General features: G+C 34.0%; 1 protein-coding gene across 4 annotated transcripts in view; it reads left to right on the forward strand.

Annotated features, from left to right (window-relative positions):
- The window catches only part of LOC132698380 (papilin), a 149,643-nt gene that overhangs the window by 58,595 nt on the left and 70,781 nt on the right, over nucleotides 1–20,267 (forward strand). For all 4 annotated transcript variants that reach the window (XM_060664401.1, XM_060664429.1, XM_060664418.1 and 1 more), the window contains exon 2: nucleotides 10,275–10,335. In XM_060664401.1, the coding sequence (XP_060520384.1) occupies nucleotides 10,275–10,335 (61 nt within the window). The remainder of the gene's footprint in view (nucleotides 1–10,274; nucleotides 10,336–20,267) is intronic.

Here is a 20,267-nt window from a genome sequence, read left to right on the forward strand (position 1 = left end):
ATGGCACCAAAAACAATAAATTCGCGTAATCTCCGAAAACAAAAAGACTATAGGACAACCTAACCCCAATCGATAAGTCATTAAAAAGTAAGTTCCATGGTAAGTTTGGCCCTGTATATAATGTGGGAAGCTTTTTATAATCGAGATATAAAATACTGTCTGTTGTTACAATCTACTGTAAATTTTGCTTACATAATTTAAATACTTAATTATGTAATTGAGAAATTAAGATTAGATTACATTTTAACAAAACTCAAATTGCTTAAAAATCCTTAAGTTTTGTTATCAAAAATACTATAATATACAGTACAGGTCGAAATCATTTTTAAAAAGTGACCATCTTGGGACTTCACATATCTAATTCAAAATTTGTATTTTGGCCACAATATTCCATGGCGAATAGCGTGATTAACACTGTATATCTACAACCTACGACTTTGATTTCGTCCTCCATCAAAACGGAGCACGTTCCTGGTGCAACTAACGCGCCTCCGCTGGAAACGAAAGAACACACCCGGCCAGGTAAATAAACGGCGACGACGACGACACGCCGACGGCGTCGTCGTCCACCGCGTTCCTCGGCGCCCGATCGAAGCGCTTCCTCCTCTCGCGACTCCTGCTCTCCTGCCACTCGAAACTCGACGTTAAAAGCGAATTCTAACAGGTGTTAATGACGTTTTCCGCGTTATGTAACGAACGAAATGAATGTTGAGGTCGTTTACGCGCGTAACCCGATAACCGTTGGGAACGTTGACACTAAAAAGCGAATCTGGTTCTCTCGTTTCGGCAACTTAATGAATGAAAACGTTTGTTGTTATTCGTTCATAAAGTGGTCGGAAGGTGAAGGGAATTTCTTATAATCGAATGCAAGGAAACGAATTGTCTGGAATGAGTCAGTTCTACGTTTGTTCGATATGGTCTGCTGGAGTTAGAATTTTGATCTGTCAAATTACTTGGTTCCAGAAACTTGAACTGTACATTTTAATTATGATGTTTATTGCTAACCAAGAAAACAACAAAGAAGAATGCAGACCTGTCAACTTTAACAAAATTGTAGAAGCAGAAAAGATTAAGGACAGTGTAAAGCTCTGATGCAAAGTTGCCAGTGCTAGACACCAGCAGGGGTTTTTAACGAAATACTATTGAATGCTAAAGTGTTATTTCGTGTGTGTGTAAATAAATCAAAGACGTGTTTTTCCCACCTGACATGGTTGCCATGACAACTTTCAGCATAATTTCAATTCCTTCCGCCATTTCCGCTCATTCAGCCTCAGCCTTGCCCAACTCGTCCCTTGCCAAAATAAATTAAATTAATTAATTAATTTTTTGAACTTTATTAATAAATTATCCGGTCTCTTTTAATTGGACGTTTTAACTTTATTGCAAATCAACAAAAATTGTTTCTATCAACTTTCGCTTTAAAGAAGATGATAGCTTTTTGTGTATTAATGTTACTTCTTATTTACCATTTTTGCATTATGATTTACCATGTAATATAATGCTTTTATTCCATTATTGTATTGCTAATATATGTTAATTTTTATTCTTTCTTCTACCCTCTAAAGCATTTAAATTTGGGCAAATTATTTTGAACTACTAACTTAATACTGGGCAGATTTATATACAATATTTGGATCTGCTACAATTGGTTCAAAAATTATCAATAAAAATGATATAGAATAAAGATTAAGCATCCGTATGAAGGAGGTAGCAAGGTCTGCTCTAGAATGTGACAAAAAATTTATACAGGCAAGTAAAGTAAAGTGTTAGATTACGTTCGAATATTTAAATATTGGCGCGATCTATCGATTTCGGATGCGTCGGGAAATCTTCGGGTCTATTCGCGCGCGTGAGCCGGGACGCCGCAGAGGGTGGCGACGGGCATCAGTTTTGATGCCCTGCTCTGGCATGCACCGCTCGACATTGACGCCAAGATCGGAAAAGTCGTCTTTAAAACAATCTCGATTTATTTAAATCTAACATCAGGTGTGGGGTACACGTGTAATCGTTTAACGTAATTTGGAGTGTGCTATAATGGCCGAAGAAGAACTGAATCGATCTTTGGGCGCCATAGCGTCGATCCTTGAGAATTTGCAACAGCGTGTCGGTACAAAGGAGCCGTCGCCGACATCAACCACATCGCCAGCCACCCAAACCACTCCCATTTCGTTGGCCTTGCCGAGTTTTGACCCCGACAATATGGATAGTGGTATTTGGTTACAAAAAATTGAAGGGTATAAGAACGAATTTGCTTGGTCAGATCGGGAAACCGTGAGTAGAATTGGTCCATTTTTGCAAAAATCTGCACTAAGATGGTTTTCGGCATGGCAACCCACGGAAGAAACGTGGGAAAATTTTAAATTTGACTTTTCTGTATCTTTTCCCAAACAAAAGAATTTGGGTAAACTGTTAAGCGATGCTGTAAATTATCGTAGTTCCGATGCGCGCAGTTATGTTGAATACGCGAGAATTAAATTAGAAAAATTAAAGCGCACGCGGGCAAGTTGGTCTGATTCGGATTTGATCGAAATAATTGCTCATTCAATAGACGATCTTGCGGTCAGAACTGCGGCCTATAATTGTAGTGCCGCCTCTGTTAGTGATTTAATTGCATTTCTCTCTAATTACATAAAAATTCCTCTAGTCGAAAAATCGGCATCCGAATTGAATAAGAAAAATAATGTATTTTCACACAAAAAAACGACGCAGGCAAATTGTTATTCTTGCGGTCAATCGGGACACTTTTCTCGCGATTGTAAATCTAAAACTAAGAATACCAATAACTCGGATAATAAAGGGTTTGATGTTTGCCGATATTGTAAAAGACCTGGTCACGGCATTGAAAATTGTTTTCGTCGGCAAAATAAACAAAGTCGAGGAAGTGAAGTTTCAGAGTCCGGACAGGACCCAACCGTAAAGAAATTTAAATCTCATCACGTTTTGCTCAATTCACATAATTTTAATGAAAACAAGTTAAAAACTGTGCCTATCGTTATTTCGGGTTACACTACAAATTGTTTAATTGATACCGGCTCCACGTGTTCGCTAATAAAAGAAACGTTGGTAGACAAATTAAATCTAAAGAAAATTCCGCGTGTTACTCCTTTACGATGGTTCGACGGTACCATACATAATTCTTTTTCTTTTACCAAAGCATTGGTAGAGTTTCCCGAAATAAAAATAACGCTTGATCTTGTTATTGTGCCGCATAGTCATTCCAAATATGACGTTATCGTTGGTGAAAATGTTTACGAAAATAATGTAGTTTTAATAAAAAATAAAAACGTTCAAAAAATTATGCCCATGCTTGCGCTTACAAATTCTACTCGAACCATTCATAACTCGGAAATAACAAGTGATCTGGAGCATGCAGAAATGGCTGAACTAATCAAACTGCTGGGGAATTATCAGAATTTGTCAACTGCTACTGATTTTACCATTAAACCTGTCAATACCGGGGAATTAACCATCACATTGACAGAAAACAAAACTGTTTATCACCATCCCTACCGTATGTCGGAGTTTGAGCGTCAGAAAGTACGTGGCATCGTTGCTGATCTAATTAAAAACGAAATCGTCCGGGAGAGCAATTCTCCATTTGGGAGCCCGATTATACTCGTTAAGAAAAAAGATGGGACATTTCGATTGTGTGTCGATTATCGTCATTTGAATAAAATAACTTTAAGAGATCGGTATCCATTGCCACGTATTGACGATCAGCTCGATCGTTTAGGCAAAAATAAATTTTTCACGTCACTTGATATGGCTTCGGGCTTTCACCAAATCCCGATTAATCCCGAGTCGATTCCAAAAACCGCTTTCGTGACACCGGATGGTCAGTATGAGTATTTAAAAATGCCTTTTGGACTGGCCAATGGTCCTGCGGTCTTTCAGAGAGCAATTAATATGGCTTTAGGTAACCTAAAATATGACACCGCGGTTGTTTACATGGATGACATAGTAATACCCTCCATCACACTTGAGGATGGATTTTGTAAACTAAAATTAGTTCTTGATGCTTTGTCTAAAGCCGGATTTTCAATTAACCTTCGTAAATGTCGATTTTTTATGCAAAACATCACCTATTTAGGTCGTCAAATATCGGCTGATGGTATCCGACCTGATCCGAATAAAGTTAAAGCAGTCAAGGAAAGTCTGTCACCCACTAACGTGAAACAAGTGCGCCAATTCATCGGTTTGGCGAGCTACTTCCGTAAATTTATTCCCGCTTTTTCTTCCAAAGTAGCTTGTATAACTCACTTGACTCGTAATGATGTTCCCTTTGTTTGGACGACTGAATGTGAAAAAGCAAGGCAGTATGTTATTGATGTCCTTACTCAAAAACCCCTATTGTCAATTTTCGATTCAAATTTAGAGACTCAATTGCATACTGATGCGAGCAGTATTGGTTTCGGTGCTATTTTATTGCAGAAACACAGTGATACCTTTCGTCCAGTTGAATATTTCAGTCAAAAAACCAATCCAGATGAAGCTATGTATCATTCGTTTGAACTAGAGACTCTGGCCGTTGTGAAAGCTTTAAAAAATTTTCGTGTATATTTGCTTGGATTAAGATTCACTTTAGTAACTGATTGCAATTCCTTAAAATTATCTGCAAGCAAAAAAGAACTTAAGCCGCGGACCGCCCGCTGGTGGGCTTATATGCAGGATTTCGACTTCGAAATTGTTTATCGTAAGGGCTCTGAAATATCTCATGTTGACTTCCTTAGCAGGAACCCAATTGAAACTGTAGCTCATATCGATTCACAACCCAATTTTCATAAAAATTGGCTTACCGTATCACAAAGTCAAGATGAGGAATGTAAACAAATCATTCAATCTTTGAACGATGCTAAAGACGATGTCAAACGAAAATATAAATTGGAAAAAGAGACCTTATTTCGTATTACAACCAATAAAAATAACAAATCGTCTCAGTCTTTACTTTTTGTACCATCTAATAACCGTTATAGTCTTTTGAAAATATTTCACGATGATCAAAGTCACATAGGTTGGGAAAAAACTCTTGCCTCAATCAGACTTTACTTTTGGTTTCCCCATATGACCAGGTATGTTAAAAAGTATGTTGAACACTGTTTGATATGTGCAGTACGAAAAAATCAGACGGGTCCTAAACAAGGCTTCCTTACTTCTATCCCAAAGCCCGATGAACCATTCCATACAGTTCATGTCGACTGTCTGGGCCCCTTACCAGGTAATCCAAAAAACTATAAATATATCCTTGTTATAATTGACGCCTTCTCCAAATTCTGTCTCCTATATCCTCAATCCACCGTTACTACAGAAGAAACAACACAAAATTTTGCTAAATTCCTCAGCATATTTGGCACGCCCTCCAAACTAATTCACGACGCTGGAACTAATTTCATAGCAAAAATATTTAAATCATTTACCGAATATTTTGGCATCGAATTACACGTGACAACCCCCGGTGTTCATCGCTCCAACGGACAAATAGAACGCTATATGCGAACTATTACCAATTTGTTAAGAGTTGAATCCAATAAAGTAACAGATTGGCCGAACAAAGTATGGAAGATCCAGTTAGTAATCAATACTACGAAACAAAAGACGACTGGTTGCTCACCTTTTAAGTTAGTATTTGGTCGAGAGGGTCAAACGCCTCAAATTCGTACAGTCTTAACCGATTTGCCAATCCCTGATGAAACTAAATCTCCAGTGGATTATTCCGCAGTTATAAAGAAACTACGGCAAAATTCAGAAAGGCAGTTGAATTATCTAAATAAGAAGCGAAGAGACAATCAGCTGTATAAAGTAGGTGATACTGTTTTGTTAAGCCGAGGTCAAAGACCTGAAAAGTTTTCTTGTGAATTTGTTGGTCCTTACATAATCAAGAGATCACTTACCAATAATCGGTATTTGATTAAGAAATTAGGTACTCCGAAAACTTTTAAATGTTCTAAGGATCAGTTGCGGCATTGGCCTACTGATTGGACGCCTGACGATTTCCAAAGATTATTACAACTAGACAATTGTAAGTACATAATTTGACTTGTTGTGCCGTGTTAGATTGATTTGAGTTGTGTATATAAAACTAATTTAAATAGTCTTTGGAGTATTTTGTGTTTTGATTTTGTTGTTTGAGAGCCCATCGCAAATACGTGCTTATTGCAGTATTTCCATCGCGCTGCTCAAGTCAACTCTGTGTTTTGATTTTGTTGTTTGAGAGCCCATCGCAAATACGTGCTTATTGCAGTATTTCCATCGCGCTGCTCAAGTCAACTCTGTGTTTTGATTTTGTTGTTTGAGAGCCCATCGCAAATACGTGCTTATTGCAGTATTTCCATCGCGCTGCTCAAGTCAACTCTGTGTTTTGATTTTGTTGTTTGAGAGCCCATCGCAAATACGTGCTTATTGCAGTATTTCCATCGCGCTGCTCAAGTCAACTCTGTGTTTTGATTTTGTTGTTTGAGAGCCCATCGCAAATACGTGCTTATTGCAGTATTTCCATCGTGCTACTCAAGTCAACTCTGTATTTGTAAATGCGTGCTTACTACAGAATTTCCATCGTGTCTGTCAGCTTGTGAGTTATTACGTAAATCTAGTCCCAATTGTTTGTGAAATTCATTTGATTGATGAATTCTCGTTTTTTGTTCATTACAGGGAACTCTGGGACGGCTGATGATAAATCTGCAGAATGAAAGGTTTACGAATTTTTACCGATGTACACATCTATATATTTTAACGTTGCTGTAAAGAAATAAAACTTTGTTTTTTTTCTGTGTGTTCATGTCTGTGACACTTCAAATGAGTCATGCATTCCGAGAGCGGAATGTTGTCAGTTTGGCCGTGTTAGATTACGTTCGAATATTTAAATATTGGCGCGATCTATCGATTTCGGATGCGTCGGGAAATCTTCGGGTCTATTCGCGCGCGTGAGCCGGGACGCCGCAGAGGGTGGCGACGGGCATCAGTTTTGATGCCCTGCTCTGGCATGCACCGCTCGACATTGACGCCAAGATCGGAAAAGTCGTCTTTAAAACAATCTCGATTTATTTAAATCTAACAAAAGTAACATTTATTTCAGCATTTAAATAATACATTAAAAATATATCAAATGCACAATGAATTTGGGTAATTTGTGCGAGCATTTGTTCAATCTAACGCAACTTAACTTGCTAGTTATGGCTAAGTTCATATTAATATTTAAAAAAATTAAATTAAATTAAATAAATACTTAAATAATACTCGACATTTGTATTTGTCGATATAAAAAAAAGTACTACCGGCGACTGCCATGATACTTTAAAAAACGCAAGTTTGGTTACAAAACCTGTTATTAAGGGTAACCCAACAGGCACTTTGATGTAGCACTGAAGTCGACATAGGCGACACATCATATGGCGTCCCTAAATACTTAATTTTGTATCTAAACGGAGCGAACGGATTGAAGTTGCCACAACTGCGACATCGCGTCGCCTGCTGGCTTTTCCCTAAATTGAACCAAGACCCACGTTATAAATACTTAGGTAACATGTTTTTATTTTTTGGATATCTTGACACACCAAATGATTAGTTAGCAAATCAACTTAATCTGCAATAGTGTCTTATTAATTTTTATAAAACACCAAGAGCTTTTCAAACAAACGAAAATATTACTGATAAACTTGGTCAGGGTAGATAATCCAATTTCAAAATTTATTTTGCAAAAAGAAATATATTAGCAAAAATTAACCTTTTCGACAAATTCTAATTCAAGCGGTAAAACTTTTTGAATAAATTCTAATGCAAGTAGTAAAACACATAACCATAAAATCTCTAGAAAGTTGTTTGCAAATAATCATAATAATCTGAAAAAAAAACCGTAGATGTGTAAAAACCAAAACGGTAGAGTTTGCTGCATTATAGTTTTGGGACGCACTCTTTTATCTTACTGCTTTGAGTGGCAAACAACGTTGATTATATGGTCACTGATTCCCAAAGTTTTAGAGCCGATATTGATTTAGTGTATTAGATAAAATTAAAAAAAATTCATCACGCTTCAACTGAACAGTCTGTTAAAATCTTAAGGTTATGAATTAAAAAAATGAAATTAAATCAATATAATAATAATAATAATAATAATAATAATAATAATAATAATAATAATAATAATAATAATAACAAAAAGTTCCTTATTCCTAAACACAAAAACAAACCTAATCTGAACTTAGTCCAATTTCCGACGCTACAGTAATTCAGAATACTTCTTTATAAGGCTTCCTTTTAATGTGGTTCTCAAATAAATGTTACTCTTTCGCTCTCTACACTCCTGTCCGATACTAACGGCGACATTTTGCCGCGACGAGGTGTAATTTTTATAAATAATAAAAAGAAATACCGTCTGCGTCCCTGGACGAACAATGACGTGTCATGATACATACCTTCGTCAAAATATTGTATATACCTGTATTATGATGACAATTAAAAGGCATGGCAATTTAAGAATTCAATAATACGGCAAATTGTTTTACTTATCATCTTCCCAAGAACCAATTTTTGTCATTGAATTTATTAGGAAAAAGCGTTCTTTCTTCCAGAAGTCCGAAAGATCTATGGGGTCGCTATTAAACAAAATTGCGTCAGCGCATTATCAGGAAAGCAGAATATTATGTTTCCGCCGTAAACATACATTACAAAATCGGTTTTAGTAACAACATCGCGGAAATACCGCAATTAATATAGTAACGTCGAAGCAAACCATCCTTCGTCGGTTCTGCACTCCTAATACGGGTTTGTAACGAATTCAGTTATATTGTTGTTCCGTTACAATGTAGTTTTACAATTATTTATATATCAGAGAGAGTTGCGAAGACAAAAAGTTTAATATTTGGAACCTCTTTTGGTTTCGGCTCTCCTGCTGCCGGTGCTCATATTCCGGCCCGTATGTCGACCCCGCGCAAGGTTAAAGACACAATTTTGGGGTTTAACCGGTCGTCGAGCTTTATCGATTTTGAATAGAGATTTAAAAACGTCAGTTGTGCATAGACACAGAGAGTCATAAAGGAGGTAGGCGACTATAAACTGCATCAAAATTAACACACCAAAAATTTGGTCAAGTTAATTTTCTCGCAAACTGCTGACTCGATTTGGATATTAATTTATATATACATTAATATTATTGTTGCAATCTTCAGAAATTACGTTCTAAAAGACAATTTTTATTGAAATTTGAGTTTTAGGCATATACAGAGTGGTTAAAGAAAAACCAGTTCTATACTTAATGTTTGTCACATTCTGCGGGAATTCCCAATCCATTTTTTATCAGTATCTTTTTTTTATTCACGTCAGTTTCTAGTAATTAAATGAAATATGGAAAGACGAATGCGTTTGCTAGATTACAAGAGGAGTTTTATAATGGCCACACCAAATTGTGAAGTAACAAACAATTATTTAAATAAGGTGAATATCGAGACCTTGGCCTGGCCTTTATGCAGTGCAGACACATTTATTCGATGGAATGGGAGGTAGCTTAGAGATCATCCCTCCATCTTCAATGAGATGTCAATCATGCACAAATTAAACGTCTATAGAGTATTGGAAGAACCGCTGCATATTGACTTTGTATTAGTTTAATGTTATGTTAAATTCATTTCGGACTACTAAAGGCTTAAAAGAATCTCTTAAAGGCTTAAAAGAGTCTCTCCCCCACACTTTTCAAGCTTTACCTTCAAGAGGCACTTAATACCTGAAGTCATAGTGTTAAAAGGAATTCCCACACAATGTGAAAAACATTAAGTTTGAAACTGGTTTTTACATATACCCTCCTTACATATATCCTCCTGAGATGCCTAAAACATATCTATATGAAAATATTTTTGTAAGACCATTTCTGAAAATTTAGGTACAATTAAAATATAAATTATAATCCAATGCAAATAGTGTCCGCCTTAATTTTGATGCAAGTTCTTTTTGAAGGTTGAAATATCGCAGACTTACTTGAAAGTTTGAAGTTGAAATTTCCACGAACAGATTGATCATGAAATACAAATATATTGGTTGATAAAAACACCGCCCCTAAGCGAAGAAATGGAGTAAAGGAGGTTTGGGTCGCTTTTTAAGAAACTCCCTTATTTTACCGCCTATTTTTCTGAATAACAAAAACAATTGAATGAGAAGTTAGCAGTAATATTAGCAATATAAATTAACATGGAAAAGTGCAATAATAAAAAAATAATGTTGCACTTCTCTCTTCTCCATATACAATTTCTGAAAGATAAAAATGTCTAATATTGATTTTTTTTTTGTTCTAGGTCGTCGGCAATATTAGTTTTAGTATTTATTACATTCTTCCACACCGTATTAAGTAAACATGTAAGTATTGTTAATTTTAGTTAGATATAATTTCGATCAACGAATTTGTGAAAAGCAAGTGAAACCACAACGTCAGGTTTCAAGCCCAAATAAAAGTGTATTTTATCACTGATTTTTGGTGACGACAGCCTAAATATTTTCAGTAGAGCTGACACAGTCAATATTTATAAAACTATAGCTGAATTTTGATATTACTTAAACTTTAAAAACCTTATTATATTAACACTACGTATGCATATTAAAACTTGTCTCTTCGAACATTTTTTATTGAACGCATTAGCAAACATTTGAAGAGATTTTAAAAATGTGAGGAGTTAAAGCACTGACAAAGAAGTATTTGAATGATTATTTTACATTTAATAATAATTGCAGTGAAAACTTAGTAATTACAGATAACCGTGCTTTTGCGAGAAATAAATCGAATGAAATAAGTAATGAAATTTAGAGGTGGAACGAGATGAAAAGCACCGAGTAAATACTCCCATTAAGTAATTACAATGTGATAAGCATAAGTATTTTTGAATGAGTCAATTTTTACTGCCTGCATTACACGCAGCGGATGAAACACATACGAGAATAAATCATTCTGAATTTATGGCTCTCCATGCAGCGTGTGGTGCACGACTGTACAATTATCTTAATCGACTTTTTTTCAAGACAAAAAATCTTGGACCCCACAGAAGGTAATCTGCATCGGCTTTTGAGGTTAGACATGTATAGAACGATAAACCGCTCAAACCTAAATTGAGAGATAGATGAAGAATTTAAACGCATGTTAGTTTTAAGAGACGAGCGGATATTAATATGTATAATATATTAAAAGTAAACAAGAACCTATTGTATATAACAAATTGATTAGACAACATGAATTTACTTAACTAGCCCGAACTATATGTCAGAGCAAACAGTAAATTTGCGAATAAAATGCTATCAAAATTGTTTTATTTATTTTTTTTTAATTTCTAATATGAACAACATTTTTATGATCTATAGAATTATTTTTACGATTTAATTGTATATTTTTTGTGGATTACATTTTAATTTATTGTTTGGTAATCTTACAACAATCTGTCAACGAAATATTGGAACGAGTGGTTGTTCACAAATTAAAATAAAAATAAATAAGGCGTAACGTCGTTTTTAGTTCGAATAACAGCGTATTGTATTCTACCAACTAGGCCTTCACAGAATTCAGGGGTCAAACTAGCCCATATTTAGGCACGTAATTGTTGGAAAGTATGCTGCGGATCATTTTTTTTGCCATTGTTTCACTCGTGGGATACGATAAAACTTTAATATCCTGTTCATGCAGTGATCTCCGGACGGATATAACTTTGCTGCACTTGGTAAAAATGAATGTTCAAAGATATGTTGATATTTGGCTGCGTTTACTGAGCCTTTAATAAATTGTAAACGTTCTAACCCTTTGACCGACATACAAACTTTACAATCTCCCACAAAGACATCAAATCTGCTTTCGTTACTATAGATAACTTTGTCCCAGTTATCTTCTGTTATATTCTAATTAAATGCCTTACACTACTTTGAGAAACAAGTAGCCTGAGCTTTTACGTCAAACATCAATACTGGCAGTTTCACCATATTTCTTAATTATATTAAACACATTAGGTACATAATTAAACCGTAAAAATAATTCCATACATCATAAAAAATGTTGTCAATTTCATATTTGGAATAAAAGAAAAATAAATAAAATAATTTTTCTACTTCCTTCTCTCAAATTCCCTTATTTAGTTTTATTGATAGGTTACTTTTATTTTGTTCTTAGGGTAACCTGTTTCTCTGATGAAAACTAAACAAAAGATACGTAGATGTGCTCTTTATTCTTGTTGCCATAATAATGCGAACAATTTTTGGCAAAAAACATTTTCCGTTTGCGTTTTCAACTGGATTTTATCAGTCAAAATATACAGTGTAATATAAAATTTTAATTTAAGTAAACTAACTAAAACTAAAACTTCATCAACATATTATTATTAACATTAACATCACATTAATTAACATTATATTATTGAAACTTCGGTACGAAACTAACATGTAAATTTTAAAAATTTTGTTTTCAAATATTTTCAGTTTTCAATTCTGTTATAAACATCGGTATTGGGATTGCTTGGAGCATACGACACGCTAAACATTATAAACCATAAGAAAGTGCAAATATTTATTTCATGTGGATGTTACACCCCGTTTCAAAGACGTGTTTATTGACTAAACTGCAAATAACCGAGGCGCATTACCTCTTGCTTGTTGATATTCATCAAAGGAAAGTTTTCATGTTTAATCTCAAACGGATACTTTTTTGGCTCTTTGAATTGCCAATTTGGCTTCTAACTTTCTATAGAAAACTTTATCTGATCGTGTACTTCCACAATGAGATAAATGCGCAATTACGAGCGAAATTGTCACATATCAATAATCTTGATTCAAAATGGAATCTTGTTACCAGATAAATCATTACCGAAGAGCAACTAGTAGCAAAATTCAACAGACCGTAAAGTCGACGTGGAGCTAGTCATAGGCGGAGTTATGTAGAAAAAGATCTTCAACGTTAAAACAAACTGTCGCTGTCGTCCTTGAAAACAACTTTTGTTATTTTATTTTGCTTTATTGTTCATCAAAGTCCCCGGGAGACTGATACATTTTTCATATCGGTACTCTAATTTAGTTTAGTAGTTTTTAGTAACCGAAACCGAAAATATCCTTTCACAGTAGTAATGACTTCCGCGTTGCTCTCAAATTTTGTCGAACAACCCAATATTTGAGCTTAGGGACCAGACCGTGAGTGCTAAGTGGAGCGGATAAGTTGGATGTGGAAGCAATTCCAACTACAGTTTGTACATTTCCGCTGATCTAATTGACGAATGTGCTGGTGCATTGTCATGGTGAAACAAGATTTTTTTTCTCCAAATGTCGTTTATTCTTTATTTCTGTGCTCAATCGATCGAATAAGTGTGCATGAATAAAAGTAATTCCCCTTGCATCCCAAATAACTCTAGCTAAAACCTTGTTACTTTCGAAAATCGATGAAATCGAATTTTTCGAAAGTATCTGCGCTCGTATAAAAATTTTATATTTCGGTAACGGTCACCGTCGAAAAAAAATTTTTTTTTCTGTTTGTCCGTTCTCCGTTCTCGTATTTTGGTTTTTCCTGAATAACTTTCGAACAGTTGGAACTACAAAATTAAAATTTGCCTCCTTTTTAACCCTCCACGAGGCACATAAGCTTATAAGAAATGGCCCTCATCCGACGTAGGTATCTATCTTTTTTTCGCGATTTTCGACTGTTTTTTGGACCTTGCACACGATAAGTGTCTGAAATTTGAAGCAATCGACTTCATATTTGACACATCTATGCAGCTTTGCCCTGTGACGAAACCTGCTAAAAATGGGGGGGGGGGCTAGGGGGTCGGGAAGTATTCTAAAAAAATCGCGCGTATAAGCATATACAAAAAACATCATTTTTCAAAAACTATTTACGAGACCAAAAAAATTCTTGAAGCAGAAGATACGGCTCAATAAAATTTTATTCGTGACAATTTTTCAAAAATATACAGGGTGCGCCGCAAATTCAAAAAAAATAAAAAAATGGGTCAACCTATTATTGAAAATTGGTTATAATTGAAAGACTATGATTCAGATCTCACTTTATTTTATATTGCGATATAGCCTGCATAGATAGGTTTTCACCTATTTTACAGGGTGTTCCCGATATTCCGTGCTAAATGAGGCATGTGCTAAGTGTCCTAAATTTGCAGATATCAACTTCAAATTTAGCAGAGAAGTAAAAGTTCGTGTCCACATTTAAACAGGGTTTTCAAATTATAGGCAAAAATCTAAAAGACCTAGACAATTGTTCTTTTACAGAGTAAATTATTAGCCGCAAATCAAAAATGGTAAAAAAATGGTTCAAACGGTGTCATAGGCCGCATCAAGAGCTACAATTTTTGTATTTGAGGTTTTCGTCTATCACATACGCTGCCCGGGATATTTGAAAAAATCCATATTTAAATCGTTATTTCGGGCTGTCAAGACCCGATGACGTCATTGATTATTACGGCGCACTGCATGGTTTCAGAAAAAAACTTATTTTCTCGAAAACCTTTTATTATTTTCAAAAAATTCTTGAACCAGGACGCGTGGAAAATCCAGGGCTATAACTTCTACTTCGAACAATGATTGTATCATACACAGAGTGTGTGTCGTTTATGGGCAAAAAATCTAAAATATGCTAAAAATTTCCGTTTTTGTGGGTAAATTATTGGCTATAAATGGAAAACCGTTAAAGATGGGATAATTTTATTTGAACAGTATCGTAAACCGCGTCGTGAGAGAGATTGTTTCGTCAAATATACAGGGCGCGAGATATTTGAAAAAATATCATCCAACAACGCTATTATTTGTGCAAATTTTAATATTTACCGATGTTTGCTGCAACTTTGAAGTTCGACGAGATGTGAATCACATACAGGGTACATGCACAATTAAATTACATCGATCGAGGCTCTTTACTTTTATAATAAAAAGCTGCTTCGCGCTACGCGCTAGGAACTTGCCCCGCCCAGTAACCATTTTCCGAAAGCAATCTTGTTAGTTTTGGTTAGTTAGTAATCCGAAGCGGAAAACTTTCAGACATATTTAATAGGGTAGAAAGGAGTAAAAAGTACTATTTACAAAATTTCTGGATTCCTTCTGCATCGGTTGATGTTAAGTCGATCTTGCCAACGTTTCGCCAATCGTCTTGCTTATATATTGTTTGAGGGGAGTGAAGCTAAATTAGGGTCTTAAACGTCGTCTGAGATGACTGTTTCCCAGATTGGTGAAAGGTAAAGTCCTGAGTCGCGGTTAAGATTGTACTCACCAATATAGGAATCAGTCACAGACGGTGTTTATGCCCCCATTTAGCTCCGCCCCCCTCAAAAGGAAAATTTTGTTTGCAATCTGTGTTTTTTACGAATCCTTGAAATCTTCTGAAGAAACCAACAAGATGATTGGCGGGGAAACAAGTTTGATTTATAGACAACCGATGCAGGAGGAATTCAGAAGTTTTGTAAATAGTTTTACAGTAGCCTCTGGAAAGTTATTTGAAACAAAAAAGTGTAAAGGGTACATATATTAAGAAAAAAAAAATATCTGAATTTTGGAAATAACTTTCGGCAAATATGAGAATATGTGCAGCCATGTGTGTTAAATTGTAAGTTAACCAACCTTAATGAAAAGGTGTTATTCATTGTGTTGTTCAGTGATTTGCTTATATTGTTAAAACAACTTTTTCACCAGGCTTACAGAATCAGAAAAAAATTAATAAGCAATTAGGAATGAAATAACTTCAGTTCTCAGTGCCAAGGATTTATTTAAGGCATACGAAAACTTGAGAAGGGTTCTTAGGCGTTCTTTTATCTTTTGCGCGGAATAAAACTGTCTCCCGTATGTCACAAAAATGTATCGCATAGTGTAAACAAGAGATCTATTTAGAAAATTAAAGAAATCATTTTGAGTATTAATTATGATTTGTTTATGTTTAATATTACTGTAACGTTATCTGAAATTTATTAATAATATTTTGCCAATGAACAATTTCATATATCGAATATAGCACCATAAAATTAATAATGGAGCAAGGGAAAAAAGTGCTTACAGTTGAAATGCATTGTTTGCGGTCGCGACATAACCAACCAATGCAAAGGAACCGAACAAACCGAAGGAAAGCCACAGATTGAATCATATAAACCTAATAAAAGTCAAATCTTAATTGGATATTACACTATCCCTATTCTATTCTATTCTATAGGGTTGCCTAAACTCGATGGCCTATTAAAAGTATATGCAGAATATAGGTAGATGGGTATTTAAAAATTGCGTTGCTGATATATACAAGGATGTGATCTCTTTTTTAAAAAAATTGGGATATTTGCCACATTTAGTCGAACCACACACATATTTTTTAAATGGAATGTTCTAATTATTTATTATTACATTTCTCGGTTCTATGAAAAATTCCTAAACTTAATATGTAACCTAATAGCTCTGTTAAGATATTTTGCAGATAAAACTTATTTTTTAGAAAATTTTCTACAATTTTTCATAAAATTCAAAAATGTAATAATATATAGGGTATATAGTGCTGCTACTGCCTCATATATAAAAAAAAATCTTACATTCTCGATCTAAAAAGTATTTTAATATAACCAGTTTTTGAAGTAAAAACAAAAAACTAGAATAATGGCTCTATATTTTGATAATTGAATTAGATAGGTAATAAAACAATTTAATTAAGTGCAGCGAATTCGTATCCAAACAACGAGTGATTAATATAACACACAAAATGGGAGTTTGTTTAACCCTAGAGTGTGAGGTTCGTTATCTTCTCATTTGTTTTCTTGGAAATTTACATTCTTCAGTCAAAGTTATTCTTTTTAAAACGTTTGGATCTTTAACCCAATAGTGTGAGTTTCCTTATCTCCTTATTTGTTTTTTTGGAAATTTGCATTATTCAGTCCGATTTATTCTTTTTAAAGCGTTTCGATCTTCTTGATATTTTATCAAAATCTGAGAGAGGTCGTTGGGTTGAAGAAATTAATGCATTCCCTTTGTGTTTAAAAAGTAGATGTGGCAACTCTCCAATGTTCCAAATATTCTTAAAGTACAGATCACGCCCCTTGACGAAATGGCAGAGGGATGGGTGATCAACAATTTGACTATCGAAAGCAATTTTATTGGTTCATCACTGACCGAAAAAGGAATGAAAACGAATTTGATTTTTTTAAAACTATTCAAGCATGGTTTATAACAAACTGGTCAATAACTAACTTACAATTGATCACATATTTATATAAATCTTAATGCTGACATGAGATTTATAAGAATCAATGGTAACATTATTGTTTAGACGCTAACTAACAATGATAAAGCATAAAGGGATTTATAACTCCTCCGCCCTTAGATAAAAGCATGCGTGCAATAAGAGTTTTTTACATCTTCTTTTTTTACTTTTAGTTTATTGGAAATAAAATATTTGTGTAGGAGACAATGATTAACACAATAATAATATACAAAACAATAGTCCAAACACTAGTTCTTTGTGTATAAACTCCAGCCGTCGTTTCTCCTATTGTTTTTTTATTCTCATCTAGTTGCTCTTGTATTTGCTTCGTTTCCTCAAAGTTTATAGCGCTCATGTCAATCTGGGGGGTGTCGAGGGTTTTCTTTCGTCGTATCGCTGCGTAGCGTCGAAGACTAATCGATTTGATTTATACGTCCTCAGTTGTATAGTTTCCATTTGTATTCCACAAGCCGGCGATGATTCGACGGGGTAGGATCCAAATAATGATACAATTTTTATATTATTTTCACATTTTATAGTAGCTGTCACATTCTTTGGGGTTGTCACTATCCATTTTCCATCTTGGATTCTAAAAACTTGGATTTCTCCCAGTCGGATTTCATAAGTTTCGCCATAAGGCCTTTGGGTTATCAGCTCCACGGAACATGGTAGTAACAGGTATTCATTTCCTTGTAATTGGATACATTTTTGATCCATAAAGGCACACTTGTTCTCATAAGTTAAGGTTTTAGGGGTATGTTGCCATAAAATTAGGAATCTTTTCCAGTCGGGATTGGTAATGGAATGAGTTGATAGTATTGATAAGTTTCTACTTCAATTAATGGTATTTCAAGAATAAACGTAACTACTGATCCTTTAGAATAGCTTTTAATTTTGATAATTTTTTCAAAAATTAGTAAGTTCTCAAGAGATATTTCAAGTGGTAATTGATCTTGCAGATTTTTATTAGAATTTTTAATTTCTTCGAAGAGTTCCAATCGATTAATTATTGAGTTATGCAAAGTATTTAATTTTGCAAAACTAATAGCGGTTTCTATTTTTTCAAGTATTTCATATATTAAATTATACATTACATTCAATCGGTTTATGACTACATGGATTTGAAAATAGTCAAAATCGTTCGTTTGTTGTAATGCTATTTTCTCAACTGTTCTTTCGATTTGTAGCAATTTTGATTTGAGAATAATCTGGTTATGTGAGATATTAGTTATTGCATTATGAAACATATTGATTATCTTTTCTAATAATTTTATCTGGTAAATTGAATTGCAGGTGGTTTTCGGTGATATTTTGCTCGTTGGCAAATTTCACAATTGTTAATATATTTCGTAACATCTGATTTTAAAGATTTCCAATAATAATTATTTCTTAGGAATTTAGATGTCTCTTCGATGCCTTTATGATTTGTTTTTCCTTCATGTTTATAACGTTTTTCTGGTTTAACATTATTAATTAGTTTAGTACATTCAATTAGTTTACAGTTTTGTAAATGCTTTGTTAAAACCTTTTGCACAATAGGTAGTAATTCTTTAGACAAGAAGTGAACATATGTTTTCTTATTGTTTAGATGTTCCTTAAAGAATTTAGTTATAATAGTTTCATTTTCGGGAATTATTGCATTTATAATGTTATGACCATCAAAATTTTCGATATTATATTTCATATAAGTAGTAGGGTGCTTTCTTGAGAATTAATTGGTTTTGTCTGTTGTTGGTTATTTCGCCTAATATGGGAATTTCTTGTATTTGTATTTGTACTATTTATTGTTTTAAAACCTGTTCTTATAAGTTTGTTTTCGATAATAATTATTTTCCGATTGGATTCTTTTTCTATGTCTTCGACAGTTTTTGAAATATCTGACAAATTTAATTTATTGGGGTCAAATTTATCATCTAGAAATTTTTGAACATCGAAATTGATATCTCCAGGGTTATTAAATAAGGATTCGGTTTCTATTCAAAATAAATTGTTTTGAAAAGTCTGGATATTTTAGCATAGGGGCATTAATTAATAATTGTTTCAAATGATTAAAGGATGTAAGAAAAGCGGGGCTATATTCTAATTTAGCGTTTTTCTTTAAGATATCATTGGTTTTGTGATTTTAGCAAAATCTTTAATAAAATGGCGGTAATAAGCGGCTAGATTTAAAAATGACTGACTATATTCTTTTGTGCTTTTGCCTCGATTTTATCAGGATTTTGGCTAACACCTTCACTAGTAATTTTATGGCCTAAATAAGCAACTTCTTTATGGAGAAATTCTGATTTATTTAATTGGGTTTTAAAATTGGCTTGTCTTGGCCTTTTAAAAATTCGTCTTAAAGGTTCAATGTGTTCTTGTAGGGATGTAGAAAATATTATAATGTCGTTTAAATAAACTAAGCAAATTTCATTTTGAAAACCTCTAAGTACGTTATTCATTACTCTTTGAAAAGTGGAGGGTGATTTTTTTAAGCCAAAGGACATCCTTTTAAATTCATATAATCCGGTATCAGTGGAAAAAGCAAATATCTTCATGGTCCATTTCAATTTGGTGGAAACCATTCGCAAGGTCAAGAGTCGAGAAATATTGGGCTTTCCCTAATTTGTCTAAAATATCTGAAATGTTAGGTAACGGAAATTTATCATCGATAGTTTTTTCATTTAATTTTCTTTAATCAATAACAATACACCATTTGCATTTACCAGATGCGTCTGTCTTTTTGGGCACTATCCATATAGGGCTACTCCACGGGGAATTTGGCTTTATTAATTTCATGGTATCGATAATTTCGTGTGCAGATCGGAGTGTCGTTAGTTAAATTAATTTTGTGTTTAATTAAATTTGTAAATGATAACGGTATGCCTCTGCAATAAAATATATCCCTATATTCGTAACATAATTTTCGAATAGCGTCATAATCTTCCTTGTTACAGTGATTAAAACATAAGTGTTTAAGATTTTGTTTTTGGAGATTATCGAAATTAGGTGGGGCTAAATTTTCCGTATCTGTTTTATCAATAAAATTTACTTCATTTTCATTTATTAACTCAATATCTAAGGATTTACGAAATTGAATGGAAATAGGATT

Source organism: Cylas formicarius, unplaced genomic scaffold, assembly GCF_029955315.1.
Source record: "Cylas formicarius isolate icCylForm1 unplaced genomic scaffold, icCylForm1.1 PGA_scaffold_10__41_contigs__length_53128322, whole genome shotgun sequence".
Lineage (NCBI taxonomy): Eukaryota > Metazoa > Arthropoda > Insecta > Coleoptera > Brentidae > Cylas > Cylas formicarius.